Source organism: Apostichopus japonicus, chromosome 16 (genome assembly GCF_037975245.1).
Source record: "Apostichopus japonicus isolate 1M-3 chromosome 16, ASM3797524v1, whole genome shotgun sequence".
In the NCBI taxonomy this organism is placed as follows: domain Eukaryota; kingdom Metazoa; phylum Echinodermata; class Holothuroidea; order Aspidochirotida; family Stichopodidae; genus Apostichopus; species Apostichopus japonicus.
The window spans coordinates 12,732,596-12,748,204 of NC_092576.1; the positions used below are offsets into that span (position 1 = coordinate 12,732,596).

The 15,609-nt window shown below is 33.3% G+C and overlaps 1 protein-coding gene across 1 annotated transcript in view; it reads right to left on the reverse strand.

Moving 5' to 3' along the window:
* Positions 1 to 15,257, reverse strand: part of LOC139983149 (uncharacterized) — a 36,973-nt gene extending 21,716 nt beyond the window's left edge. Inside the window, exons 1-7 of the mRNA XM_071996531.1 lie at positions 15,025 to 15,257; positions 12,671 to 12,790; positions 9,629 to 9,837; positions 8,789 to 8,865; positions 8,199 to 8,254; positions 7,284 to 7,403; positions 5,823 to 6,031 (exon numbers count right to left, since the gene is read on the reverse strand). Of these exons, the coding sequence (XP_071852632.1) occupies positions 5,823 to 6,031; positions 7,284 to 7,403; positions 8,199 to 8,254; positions 8,789 to 8,865; positions 9,629 to 9,837; positions 12,671 to 12,763 (764 nt within the window). The 5' untranslated portion in view covers positions 12,764 to 12,790; positions 15,025 to 15,257. The remainder of the gene's footprint in view (positions 1 to 5,822; positions 6,032 to 7,283; positions 7,404 to 8,198; positions 8,255 to 8,788; positions 8,866 to 9,628; positions 9,838 to 12,670; positions 12,791 to 15,024) is intronic.
* Positions 15,258 to 15,609: the final 352 nt, after the last annotated feature.

A 15,609-nucleotide genomic window follows, 5' to 3' on the forward strand; every position in this document is an offset into this window, starting at 1 on the left:
GACTCTTAGAAAGGAGATAGTGCTTGGGCAGGAAAGTTATCCAGCCCATTTTGCAAACAGACTTTTGAAGTATTTTGGATAACTACGGTATAAAAGGTGTATTATCAATAATTTTCTACTACAAATACCGATATCGCCTCAACGCAAACACCCGACCCCCTCCCCGATACCCATGAAAGCCAACGACTTTATTCACTGCGTGATGTTCGTTGCTTATAATTCCATTCACAGTACTTAAAATGAACAGCTTTATCACACTCTCAATAACTCTTGAGATTAGTTAGTTTCTTCGGGGAACTTCCTTAGTTCTTAACTAGTATGAAAATTAAACATTTACTAAGATTTAGTGCATAGCAAAATTATAATAAATAAGTATGTATATATAATAAATGTCAAATATTTTACAGATTGATCACAATTTGCTCTATATTTTTCTTCTTTTATTCATATACACTTGTTTCCCTTTGGTTTCTTTTCTTATTAATTTGAAACATACCATGATCTTTTCTCTCTATCCTTTCTTCAATAATTATTATTTTCAAAAAAAGGAAGAAAAATAGCAAGACACAAATTATACTTAAAAAAACAAACATAAATTTCTTTCACAGTTTAAGAGTCAATATCAAGAAGGCCTTCCAACGACTTAAAACCAGACATTGTATAGACGTGACGTATCTATTGCAATCCCCGGGTACTTGTTTGTCAGTAAATTCAAGGTGTGCTTTTAAAAAAGGGACGCGCGCTTCTGTAATAGTGAATACAAATTCTTTTCATTGCGCTTGCGCCTCTATTCTATTGAATCCAACTTCTTTCACTGTATTTTTCAAGTATTTGATTGGCAGGTGTTAAACAAAAGAAATGTTAAACTATTGAGCATATCTACGGAAGCCCATTAGGGCCAAGGTTGTTTTTTTTTCTTGAAATCCGAAATCCTTATTTTAAAATCCGAAATCTATTTTTGGAAATCCGAAATCTATTTTTTGAAATCCGAAATCTGTATTTTGAAATTCGAAATCTGTTTTTTGAAATCCGAAATCTGAAATCCTTATTTTAAAATCCGAAATCTATTTTTTGAAATCCGAAATCTATATTTTAAAATCCGAAATCTATTTTATTAAATCCGAAATCCTTATTTTAAAATCCGAAATCCTTATTTTAAAATCCGAAATCTGTTTTATAAAATCCGAAATCCGAAATCCTTATTTTAAAATCCGAAATCCTTATTTTGAAATCCGAAAACCTTATTTTGAAATCCGAAATCTGCTTTTTAAAATCCGAAATCTATTTTTTGAAATCCGAAATCTATTTTTCGAAATCCGAAATCTATTTTTCGAAATCCGAAATCTATTTTTCGAAATCCGAAATCTATTTTTTGAAATCCGAAATCTATTTTTTTGAATGTACGGCAGTACGGGCGACTTTTAACGGTTAGAAAGATATAGTGTTGCGGACCTTTTATTGCAGCAGCAACTTTGTTGAAAGGTATCACGTGGTTTTAGAGTCAGTTTTGATATCCGACACGTGTATCTGATCTGTCGGGGTTTAACAGTGACAGGTTTTTACGTACAGATATCTTCGGAAGCCCATTAAGGCTCTACATGTATTACACATTAATACATTGTATCGTGTACTCTCCAATTATTGCAGAAATGAAAAAGCAAGAATTATAGAGAATGAAAAGTTGAAAACCCTGTTAGAACCGTTACAAATGCAATATCATAATGATGTGAACTGCCAACAAGGCATGGGAGGGGTAGTTTTAGACTTGAATCAGGCCCTAAGCCTGGGCCTTTAGCCTAACCTTAAGACATCCTCGAAAACAGCTCAAAGTGCTGGGATAGTATAGGGAATAACGTCCAAGGCCTACAGCTGGTCCGGCCTAAGTTTGCACAGTAGACCCTCTCATTTTTTTTTTGGAATCCTGGTGATGCCTACATGTAAAATGGTGGCACTTAGAAAGGCTTTTGTCACCCAACATTTTCTGAGAAATATGCATTTTATGCATTATACTAAAAAATGATGGTTGCTAAGTCAAAATTTGATGCATTTGTTTTTATGTATACTTGACAATTACAATGCAGGTTTTTCGGACGCTTGCGCGGGTCAGCGGGTTTGGGTGTTAGAATGCGGGTCCAACCCGCGAAATGCGGGTCAGTTGATCTTTATTAAATGGTTTTTGTCCAAAATTGTCCGTATTTCTAAGTTTGATAGCCCAAGCTGGAAATAACCCTTTATCAAATCTTCACGCTCCGCCATCTTAACATGGATGCAAGATGAATGATGCAGCATTGGCCTTCAACAAACTTTACAATGAACAATAATTAATGTTACAAACGCTAAAGAAAAATAGATTTCGGATTATAAAATAAGGATTTCGGATTTCAAAAAATAAATTTTCGGATTTTAAAAAATAGATTTCGGATTTTAAAATAAGGATTTCGGATTTTAAAAAACAGATTTCGGATTTCGAAAAACAGATTTCGGATTTTAAAATAAGGATTTCGGATTTTATAAAACAGATTTCGGATTTTAAAATAAGGATTTCGGATTTTATAAAACAGATTTCGGATTTTAAAATAAATAGATTTCGGATTTTAAAATAAGGATTTCGGATTTTAAAAAACAGATTTCGGATATTAAAAAACAGATTTCGGATTTTAAAATAAGGATTTCGGATTTCAAAAAATGGATTTCGGATTTCAAAATAAGGATAACGGATTTCGGATTTTAAAAAACAGATTTCGGATTTTAAATAATAGATTTCGGATTTTAAAATAAGGATTTCGGATTTTAAATAATAGATTTCGGATTTTAAAATAAGGATTTCGGATTTCAAGAAAAAAAACAACCTTGGCCCTAATGGGCTTCCGTACATATCAGTACAGTCACTGTACATCTTTAGCAAGAAAAAAAAAAGATGAAATGTGTTCAACAGATTTTTGCGATGAAACAGAATGTGTACTGAGTAGAATATATATGATATAAATGTGGAGAGAATTGGGTATATATGACAGGTTAGATTTTGCAAATGAGAATATTTGGACATACTATGTAGCGTGTTGGTTCCCGCGGACGGGTCACGTTAAAGGCACACATAATATACAATATATAAAGATAATAAAAGGGTTAATAGCCTTGTAGGTTAGGGAGGGGGGTGGGTTGGGGAGGGTGCGGGTTGTTTGTAGGGAACAGGAGAATACTGCAATGTTAGTAAGGATCTACATTAAAATCTTAGAGATTATTCAATCAACAGATGTGTACTGTATTTGTTTCTATTAGTATATTCTGCAAACAATGAGAATCGAAGAGAAAACACACACACACACACACATATATATATATATATATATATATATATATATATATATATATGTATGTATATATACATATATACATATATATATATATATATATATATATATATATATATATATATATGTGATTTTGAGTGTTATTTACATATAGACTGTTTTAATGGTCTCTACTGTGTGGGGATTGACTGTAATGTTATGTGGGTTAATAATATGCATATATCAAGAGATGTGTGTCGCATGACGATGACGCTGGGGAGCGGGGGTTGGGGCAAGGGTTGGAGTGTGGAGGTGAAGACAGGTTGTTGATCAGAAGAGAGGGACGAAAATAGTATTGCAGGAGACCTTGCTAAGTGTGTGGGTGGTCAAGGGGTGTTGTTAACAAGACAAGTTTCCAAGTGTTATAAACAGATTAACGAAATGGGTTAGATATGGTCTAGCATAGTTTGGTTTAGTGGGAGGGTGTGGGAGGGTGGATTAGGGATAGCGAAGGGCATTATGGTTGAGAGGTTTGTCGAATTAATAGATGAGGTGAATTACGATATGTTTAATTGATAACACTTTCTTATTTTTACTTTAAAATAAATGTGCATTTATTATGTTAGTTTATAAACTAATTAAAGAAAATTTGCTCTTGATAAAGAGGAAAATATTGAACCTTTGTATAACAAAGATGACCTTTTTTTTCGTTCAAGCCTATTTCGTTTGAATAATTTCGGTTAATTTAATTCATCAAAGTTTTTGTTTATTTACTTTAGGTAGATTTTGGCAAAACGGCCTTTTCATACTCTAAGATGATGATAACTTAAATAATTGATTCCTGATATCTTGGTGTAATAACATCCTGTTCTTTTTTAATGAGATATATTATTTTCTTACTTTTAAGCTCCTTATTTCAATATATTTCATTTCTTTTTTGATGAATATATTGTTAAAGTTTAAAGAGGCCATGACACGAAAAATCGAACGAATCGAGAGTAATTCCCTCAAAATCTATGATAAAAATATATGTTGAAAACTGTTCTCATCACCCTTAAAACCCAAAGCACTAACCAGTAATTAAAGTTTTAAAATTCGCACCCGGAAGCAGACCTTCCACTACGACAAGAGCAATAGGCAAGGGCTAGCATATGCCTAAGTTACTGTACTGGTACAGTTTCGTGAAGTTCACAAGTGCAATCATGTTTGGCTAACACTTTGGAAGCAGTGATTGAAAATATATCATTACTCAAATAAGAAATGAAGAGGGCTTGATATATTTGTACTTTATGATAAATTCTTTGTGTACGCAGTACGTTGTTTGTTTTGTTGGTAGGCTATATACTGTATCAGTATTTCATGCTCACCCTATAGTATAAGGCTCAATGTTTGACAAATTGAGCCCCTTAAATTGTGTAGAAATGTTACTAATTAGTACAAGAACGTTCTTAAAAGGCCTAGTACTTGCTTTTTCATGAAGCTGAATCGTAAGTTACCATGAATAGTTACCCAATAGAACTTTATTAAAGTTAAACGAAGTTCCTTTCCCCCTACCACTATAGGCAAGTCGGCCCAATCCCGGCCAGATCCGACACCTTTCCCATTACAGTATGTACATAACTTTTTACACAATGTCGATAAAGAAACTCAAGCTTGAATGGCTCCTTTTGACGATGTAAAACTTGGAAAAAAAAAAATAACTGAAGCCCGTGGTCAAAAGGACTGCGAAAAACTTTGCAACGAAGAAAAAAATGTGCTGTTGAATGCACATGTTAATTGGCAACTCTCAATGCAGAGAGAAACATACTGTGAGATGAAAAATCCTTTCAGTATCAGCTTCGCCAAAAATTTACAATTTTTTTTCAACTCACTATACTTTGTTTTCAAACAATAATTCAAACATTCGTGATATTCTTAGAAAACTTGAACTTCGGTCGCCGCAATTGGTTCTGGATCCGCCATTTCACAGGATATTTTGATTTGATATCGCACAGTTTGTGATCGGTGTTTTGTGTAGTTAATTTTATTGGTATGTGTACTTGTCTAATGTGTACGTGTATGGTATGTTCGGAGGATCGGAAACAGCGACAACAAATCGTCACATGACGTCATGCGAATCGAAAATTTTCGAGCAAACAAAGTTTCAAACGCCAAAGAGGGTAAATTCAATTTTCGACTTGAAAAATCAAGTTTTTAACTGGCAGAATCTAGAGAACATTCTTTGATGGATAAAAAAAAAGGGACTGACATTTGGCCACTTTCAGTGTTTTTGTCTCATTCTGTCTCTATTTTACTATCCCATTAATCATATTCCTCACCTGATGACTGTTCTTTCATTGTTAGTTTATCGTAAGTCATTTTCTTCTTCAATTGTTTTGTTTTACTTCTAAAGTTATCTAAACCTATCAAAAAAAAACATTCAGTGAATGTTAATATTACTATATTAATAATTCCTATCTTGTTTACATCATTAATATTCCATAGTTATTAATAATCAATGATATATATTACATATTTATTAATTGTACTTACTGCAGCTTCTGGAATCTTTGAGAGTGTTGTACATAGTTTAATATTCCATTAACTTCATGTTTATTCATTTCTCTCTGTTCCTCTGTCTGTATCCACATCCTTTCTATTGATGTTATGATTGGTAGAGAGAGACCAGAGGAGAAGATAATGTTCCCATCTTCATCAATCTTACTAAAGGAACGGACTAGACTCACACAGTCTATGGAAATCTGAAGAAAGAAAAATAATAAATAAAATTTATACCATCATGTTTGTTTACATGATAAATACTTCAAAATATTAACATTATAATAAATTTAGAAATATTAACCTTTTTTTGTTTTAATTTCATATTAATGAATAAATATATTTTGTTTATTTTAGTCTAATTTTGTTAATTATTTAATAATTAGTAGTTTGAATTTGTAAAAAAGGTAAATTATATTTGTAAAGTGTGTTTTATCTTTGCTTTGTGTATGTTTATTATTGCAAGATGTTAAAGGATAAACAAGAGGGTCACGTTTATTACAGAGACCGGTCATTGTTATTTCTGTAGAAGGAATTAAAGGGGTGTCAGAGGGGTGAGGGATGGACGGAAGAGTATTCTTAGGTTAAGTGATATTTGGTCGGGGTTATTAGGAGGGTGTATTATTGCGGGTAAGGGCGTGGATATGGTTTACCCTCGTAAATGTTATGTTGTTATTGTCAAAGCGTGTGCAAGGGGTGAGTGATAAATGGACCGATGGGTGTCATATTGGGTAGTTATGGGTGTGGTATGGGTAAGGAGGGGTGCTTTAGGGTGGGACAGCATGCAGACGGCTTAAACATATTTAATGTAAGTTGTGTTTTAGGGGGGATGAGAGGGGGTGGTATGAGCCGGAACTAATATGTTTTATGTAATTTGTGACGGTAAGATCAGGTTGAGGTGGGGTTGGTTTTCAGTGAACTGTTAATTAATATACATTTTATATTTAGGTTTCAGTTTGTATTGAGGTATCATACTACTTAGGTATGTATGTCAATCACTTCAGCTATTTTCTTTTATTTAAATGTAAAAAAAAACAAGGGCAAAATATTCGACCGAATCCATAAGACATGAAACAATTCATTGACCCTTTCTGTTTTAAATTATTATTTTATACTTCGCTTTCTGGGAAGAGTTTGAAGATAAAATTAATGAAGCTGAGATGAACAGGAACTATTACTGAAGAGAAACCTCGACAAAGAATTTAAAAATGATTATTATTGTTTATTATCCTACACACTATATCCAGTAGTTTATTATTGTATTTATATATATTGTATGTATTTAGGATTCTTTCTTATCTTGAGCTTACAAATATATGTCAATTTGAACCTATTATAATTTAAACAGTTAAATATTTAATAACTAAGGCGATCTTGCCTCTTATTATAACATTCAACGATTTTATATGACTAAAACTTGTATTGATTCAATATATCCCTTTATGTTTTACTTACGTCATGATTGGATGCTTCTACCAGGAGCTCTATGACTGACCTCTGTACAGACTCACTGGTGTCTCTGTGGATGACCAAAACACCTGAACACATCTCTGTAATAGTCTGGATGTCATCGGGCTATTGAAATAAATAAATAGTAATCATTTACTATAATAATATGAATGTTAAATTGGTGCGTTAAGCAGACAATATACTTTGGTGTTAATAGCGTAAGTTAATATATCAATACAACGGTTAATTCAGCTTTACAACAAATTTAAGAATGAGTTAAAGATTTATGTTTGAATATGTATGGTTTACTTCCTGCACAGGCGAAAATTAATGAATGCATCTATATAGGTAAGATTATGTGACTTCATAATCTTAATTATGTTGGAAAAAAATTAAGTACAAACATTTCCCACGGAGGAAAAAAGGACATTTTTATTAACAAAATGCTTGAAGAATCTCTTTTATTCAAAGTACAATAACAGTGGAGTTATTATTCTAATTTAATCAGAGTAAAAGCCCCAAAAAACAGCAAATCAAAGGAGGATTTTAAAGAACACGTGCCATGATGACTTTTCACAAATTTGACCGAGATACTTTTCCTGGAATAATGAAATTAATCAGATCCAAATAAATGTATCTGGAGTTAAGAGCAAGATATCGAGAACTAGGAATGTGGAATTTTGTTTTCTTTCCTGTAAGAATCATATCGTCTGTCACCGGAATATTCCATACCGGGAGACAATATATGTTATAAATCTCAAGGATGCTGGCTTTTTATGATTATGTTTTGAAAATGTATCGACCCCTCTTCCCCTTCACTGTTATGCATGTTACTAATAATAACAGTATCAGAGGGAAATTTGAAAGCAACTAACATTAGAATTGATTATAATTTACTTAAAAATACCAAATATTCCAAACCTTCCTCCATTGACCAGATATTAGATTGAGGTAACGAGCTTTTCTGAATGACATGACTGTAAAAATAAATGGAATACTAAAATCAATAAATTATCATAGTAATAAATGACATATTTTAGACAATGATCAAATATTAATGTGTGATACATACTTATGATGCTAACAGTCCGCGGTAATGTACCTGTACTAGAGAGATCAAATATCAGTAAGCTGAACCATTGAAATGTTTTTTCTACTAATTAAGTAGTAATAAAGTACTAGAAAATAACAGTCACTATTAATCCAACCAATAATTATATTCTCTTTGTTACAGCTCAAGGAACACCAAAGGAAGACACATGTTTAGGAAGTCCTCCTTCTCCCTTAAATCCTATTACTGCACAGCATTTGTATGTTTGTTGTATGCAAACACTAGCTCTAGATCACCATTCTAGGTTTATTCTTGCCAACAAATATCTCATTATACTTGTTCCCACCTCCACACCCCTCCCATCCACCACTCTTCCCGATCTCGTCAGAAATATATGAAACGTTGCAATAAAACAATCTATTTGACCAATAATTAATTTTATTTTAATGTTATGTCGTACCTTTAATATTCCTTGATCTCGATTCTTCTGGTATGATGTCTGGCTTGATCGATGATGGCAGTTTACAGTTATGAAGCCTTCAGTGGTAAAGAAAGCAGGGAAAGTAAAAATTTAAAAAGTATATGAATATCTGATATCACCATTGTAATAAATAACATAGAGGTCAATGAATTTGCTTTTTCCTTTATTTTAAAAAGGAGCTATTGACAAGTAATAGCTATCAGCCACTACTTATGATCCCCAAACAACCCTTCCAACACCCTCCTTACGCCCTCCTATTTACAGTTTCTGATTTGATATTTTTAACTGTTTATATTTATTAATGGAAGTTGCGTAACTCTTGCAAATATTCTTCATTTTATTACAACTAATAGTATTTGAAAATAAAAAATAGAAGTTTTCGTTTCCATGTACTTGAAATTCAGTTTTTAAGTTATAATGTATCTTAACTTGTTTCTTGTAGTTCTAGGTCGTTTTTAAGTTTAAAGGTTATCTTTTGTTCCTATTTTACTGCAAAGCACCCCCCCCCCCACCCACCAACTCACCTCGTTTCACCCTAATGTGTGGAAAAGCCTTACGATGTTCTTTACACTACACAACCAGAAAAGAAATAAAATAATAACATATTTCCCAGCTTGAAGACCCTTCCAAATATTGCAACATTTCAAACCACACGTCTCAACACAAGACTTGTACATTTAAATAAAATAAAATAATAATTGCACAATACCATTACCTTATCCCCTCGATATACCCCATAAGTTCACCCTCTGACCACTCCTCCTCCCCGTCTTATCCACATAATATCAGCCAAGGCCTTTCACGATGTGTTCCCCTTACCATAGTTCCTTGAACCTTGGTGACGTTATTCCATACTTTATTAATCCGATCAATTCTTCCTCGCTAAGTGTGTTTCCCTTTCCTTTTTGATTGATGGATATCTTCTCTACTGATGATAGGATTGATAAACAAAGACCGGACTCAAGTCTGATATCTTTACCGTCAAATCCACTGAAGGACCTTTCTAGGCATATATCAGATATTGGAAGCTGAAGAATAGGAAAGAAATATCACAGTTAACTTATCTTATAGTTCATCCATGATGGATTAATACGCCTGACGAGTATTTGACATATATGGAACAGAAAAAAATAGGTAGAAAAGCTATAAAGTTAGATTAAGTTTACCACAGAATTGTCTTTGCTTTATTATTTTTTGGGGGGCATTTTCATAAACAGTATGCATTTTGTTTCTTTTAAAGTATAAATTAAAAATAAAAAATAAAAGTGCGGTCACTTATTTAAACTTGCTTGCCAAACAAAAGCATGATATATTGATAATTTTTATGAAAATAAAATTAGCATATTAGCAAACTAACGAAAAACATGGAAAAGTAGAAAAATACATTTGTATTTGTCCGTACTAATATAGTTAGCACATGCATTTACTATTTCTGTAGTTTTCTGTAGTTATATATTCCTTTTTTGTATTTATGTCAGTTAGTGAATTATTAAGTTCATACAGCCCACACTAGCGGAGACTAGACAACTTTCCTGCCGTGAGTGGCCCACTACAAAGGAATTTATTTCCAGGGAGATACCGCGCACTTCGATACGTTTGTTTATCGTATAGGCCTATCCCACGTCAATCAATTTCATAACAATAAAGATAAAATCATTTCCAATCATTGTAACGACACAAATATTATACAGGCATATATTAATCTCGTGTCTTCCATGCGTCAGTCTTTCCCTCCCCACCTGACCGATCTAACAGAAGGCTGAAAGCCTGCCCGGCTTAAAGTAACATACCCGTTAGGCCCACGAAGGAAGCCACCGTTATGTAATATTATAAATAATTGTAAAGACTCATTTGAGTTAGGCTTTCCCATTCAATATTAATTTTCCAATCGTGATACCGTTTTCCTGTAATCCAATAATCTCTCACAGTTGACCTACTGTAGGCCTAGACTAGATCCGTTACTTGTTAGAAACCTCCATTCTTACTGCTACCAACATTACCTTATTTGGCAATCCATAGTAGGCCTAAGCCTATTTTTTAAGGATAACGTTGGAAATTAATATCTTATGAGACAATAACTATACACAAATAAAAAAAAGGCTGCCTAGGCCCTATATCTATTTTTTCTGGGCTATTACGTTTCCCAGTAGGAGAATCAGTTATACTAGCCGTAGCTAAAGGTTAAAGTATAACGTTACATATCAATGGCCAACAAGTTTATTGCGAAACACTTCACTTCAAAACTGTATACTATCAATGTGACGTGTTAAGACGTACGCGTGTGAAATGTTTAAGATCACATACTTGTAGCTTTTTATTATTTTCCTTACAAAGTTAATGTTATTAGTTGTATCTATAAACAAGTGTACATATTCTAAATAACTAAATTGATGCTATCACATAATAAAAGTAAAACAAATAGGTCAAGGCTAATTAGTACGCCAATAGTATAGGCCTAGCTGCGTCAATAACGATTACCATTGTCAGTGCTATAGATATGAGTATAACTTCGCACTGCCCCACTGGCACTAGGCCTAGTATGCCTAAATATGTTACTGTCTTAAATTAAACAGAAATAAAGATAGTTTCAATCATTTGATGAGTACGACACAAGCTATTATTTCGTTCTGCTAGGCCTAGGTAGACGTTGTGTGACTTAATTGAAAACATTGAAGGAGTTTAAACTACAAACGGAAGACCAAATGTCTATTTGTCCGAATATTCATCTAATGTCTGCTTTATGATCTAACTGTTTCATGTATTTCTAATCTGCTGATGTTTTACAAAAACGTTTTTACTTCTTCTGGCTCAAATCTCAAGAAGAACAAAAGTAGCCTAGGCCTAGGCCCAGGATAGGCCTATTAAAACTGGGACATATCCGACGGACAAGGTTACAAACAGAAATACTAGGTCTAGCCTAGGCTTGCCTTTCATATTCATCCAACGACCAATCTTTCAGAAAGAATGCAAATTATATCAATTATGCCTAGGCCTATAATTGTTAACTTTAAATAGGCCTACAATGACCGTAAGTCTATATAATAACAACAGCAAACCGCACACGGTAATTCCCTTAGCAGTCACACAGTAAAATGATAAACATGTGTATGTGTAAGTAGGCAACCAACTGAATCTCTACACATAGTGTACGTACGTCTACAAGTGTAGATGATCAACGCTCATTGTGCGGCTTTGTTTGAAATTGAGAACAGGTGACATGAAGTGTGTTTAACAGATGGCGCACTTCCTAAACACATGTTACAGTGTATGAGAGTCAAGACTAGGGATACAGGAACTATGATAGATTTATATTTCTACTCAGTCTGCAGGATTCCAATTCTTTTTTCTAAGGAATGATACTTTTGAAAAGTTTGGAGGTAAATTAATGGTACCAATCGTTTTTTGTTTCACAGTCTACCATTCATTCTTGACAGTATCATCACTTAGACTGATGCTGATGGTTTTGAGGCAAATGACGACGTCACTATGTCATATCGGGGTGTATCTTCTTTGTGTGTCGTTGGGTGTAACTAGTAAAAACAGCGACAACCTCGGCTGCGTATAACGGGAAATCTGATTACATATGTGTTAATAACGACTCACTCAGACACTGACACTTTCAATAAATAACATTTAATCATCTCGGTCAGAATTGTAGCCTTAGATCAAGTATAATATACATTGCTTATAATATACACTTGATACAATGTTCCTTTATAAGAATTGTAAGTGTTGCCTATATAAATGTGTTCACTTAACGTGACAACAATTTTAACTGATAAATAGTAAGTAAATCGCAAGGATCTAATAAACTTGAAGTAGCAATATTGTTATGGCTGTGTTGAAATATAATTGACTTACGTTGTGACTTGATGCAACTTTAAGAAGCAATATCGTAGACATCTGGAGTTGTATAATATCAGTTTCCTTTAGATATACAGCACTCGAACACATAAGTCGTAAACTGTTTTGACCCTTAGTCTGGAAATGAGCATAGAAGCGTTTTCATATCAATAATATAGAACGAACTTTAAATTATAATATATTAATATTGCTCCCTTGAGTATCACAATTTCACATAATATTAACGGTAGATGAAAGCTGTGGAGGAACTGATAACCCCCCATCCCGACAATATTGTTTGATTCAAGAAAAGAACTTTAACAAAAAAAAAAAATTAATCCTTTGACTTCAGACTTTTCCTAACACCATATAGACTTTGCTCTCTGTTATGAATTTGTTTTGAAGCAAGGGGGTGAGGGGATGGCAGATGTTATGTCCGTTCTGTGTATAAGTCCAAAGAGAGAGAGATACCTTCCCCTTCAGGAAACTTTTAATTAGTGGGATTGTATTCCAAATGGTGGTATCCCCAGTCAAGGAACTTCATTTAAATTAATGATTGTATTTATATGACTCTTATTAAAACCATAAAGGCTATACCCTCTGTTACGTATTGAAGTTTTAGAGCTGTAGAGGGAGAGAGGACAGGGAAAGGGACAATGAATTATGTTACTATTCGTTTTGTGGGAGAGTCTGACGGGAGAGGTGTCCCCTCTTCTTTTCAGAAGAGGATATTTTTTATGCATTGCTTAGATGCACAACTTTGCTGTCATTGTTATCATTTTACAACTTTGAATACAACTTCGTATGCGTGTGGCATAACATACACTTGGACAGGGGCAGCGATTTGTTTCAAATATTGGGGGAACATTTCCTTGGGTGCAGTCGCGTAGCAACTTTCATCCCCCCCAAAAAATAATGGCCAAAATAATCTTTTCGGCTTCGCGCCAACTCATGTTAGCGCTACGCTTAGATAGTTTGACTAAAAGGTGTATATATATATATATATATATATATATATATATATATATATATATATATATATATATATATATACACCTTTTAGTCAAACTATCTAAGCGTAGCGCTAACATGAGTTGGCGCGAAGCCGAAAAGATTATTTTGGCCATTATTTTTTGGGGGGGATGAAAGTTGCTACGCGACTGCACCCAAGGAAATATAACACCTAAACACAATTTTACTTTTAATTCATTGAATTTACATTCCAACAAACTCTGGTTGATCACTGGTCACTACTTAGTGAGTGTGATTATTCATTTATTTTTGCTGGCCTACATTTAGATCACATAAACACGAATGGAAATTACCAATACAAGAAATATGATTCAACAATAACAGTTGAAGATATTTTACTAACAGTTAATGTTCAGCATAATTGGGAATTTTCCATTTTTTTTTTATTTCAGTTTTTGTAATCTCTAGTTCTCATGAAGCGTAGAAGTGCCACGAAGTGACACGTGAATAAATAAAACCGTAAAAGGTATATATCCGAAATTGTGCTCTTTATGACATCTTCAAAAAGCCACTTCAATCTGAATGTACCGATATTGGCGAGTTGCAATAACCTCGCAAACCCAACAATATATATAAAAATACCTTCTGGCAAAGTTTGAGCAGTCTGAACAAAAATAAAATAAAAACCGTTGCAAAAAGGATTGTTTGATGTTTTAAAAAGTTAAAATTCCGTATTGACGAGGAACACTAACCATGTACGAAGGTTCAGGATGGTTATAATGTATGAAGTAATTTTTAAGCTTTTGAACAATTCTACACAAAAAAATGCAGTAATCAACTTTATGTACTCTCGGTAATGTATTATTTTGCAGGAGAAATTACACTAAATGCAAATTTACTGTAATAAAGTTTTACGTGTGAAAAAATAAATAAAAATAAGAAATGTGCAAAATTAAGTAATAACTTTCTGGGTTGCTTTACAGATTCTCGGAATTTCAGCATTACACCATTAAAATATATCAAATAGATGTATTGCAATATTTGGGGGAAATTTCCGATTTGTATTTTTTTTTCGATTGCATGCACTGTTACTTTTATGAGTATGTATATCCTATCTTTATTCGAATTAGATCAAATGACAAAAAGTGAAATTTGTAATCGAATTCAATTAGTATTTTAAATTAGGTTGGCTTTTTCCATGACAATCATATAACTTGACTGCTGAATTCCGTACGACTTACAGTAGGGAAGGTACAATGTGTCATTGTACCGTTTGGCATGATAGATATTCATTGGATAATCTGTCATGCATTTATCAGGCTCCACAAATGTGTCTCTAAACAAATAACAAACATACATTATGGGCAGCACTGTACTCAAGAGAGTGTTAAACTACTTACTTCAAGTGTTAATGCTTCCTTGGAGTTCGAAACCCATTTACCTCTGGAAGAATCTAAATGGAAGTCATGATTAAGTAGGTTCCATGAAACTGGCAAAAAGAAAAATGGAACGAGTTAGTTATAACCATAAAGAAACACAACATATTAATATTCTTCGTTGAATTTACGATCTAATGATGTCACCCGTTTTTAGTATCACACAAAGGTTCACAAATTGTTGTGACGGGTAACACATTAAGTTGTTTCTATATTCTCACCTTCAATGTCACGTGACTTCCGAGAAAGAGAACCGACAGGAAGTGATAGAGGTAACAAACTATCAAAGAATCTGTAAAAACAAAGTGGTTTGTGGGTGGTGAATGTCTTAAATGATTAACTCATTTTAATGTTATCCACCGTTGATGAAATAACTACCCAGCAAACACAAAACGTTATCATAACATTTTTAAAAGAGCCTCTAAACTATGCTTTTATAACGTTAAATGTGATTTATAAAAACGTGGGCATAACGTTTTTATGAGATATTAATGTTATATTAATTTTTCAACGATTTTGTTGTTGAAATAATAGCCTGAAAACGTTTTC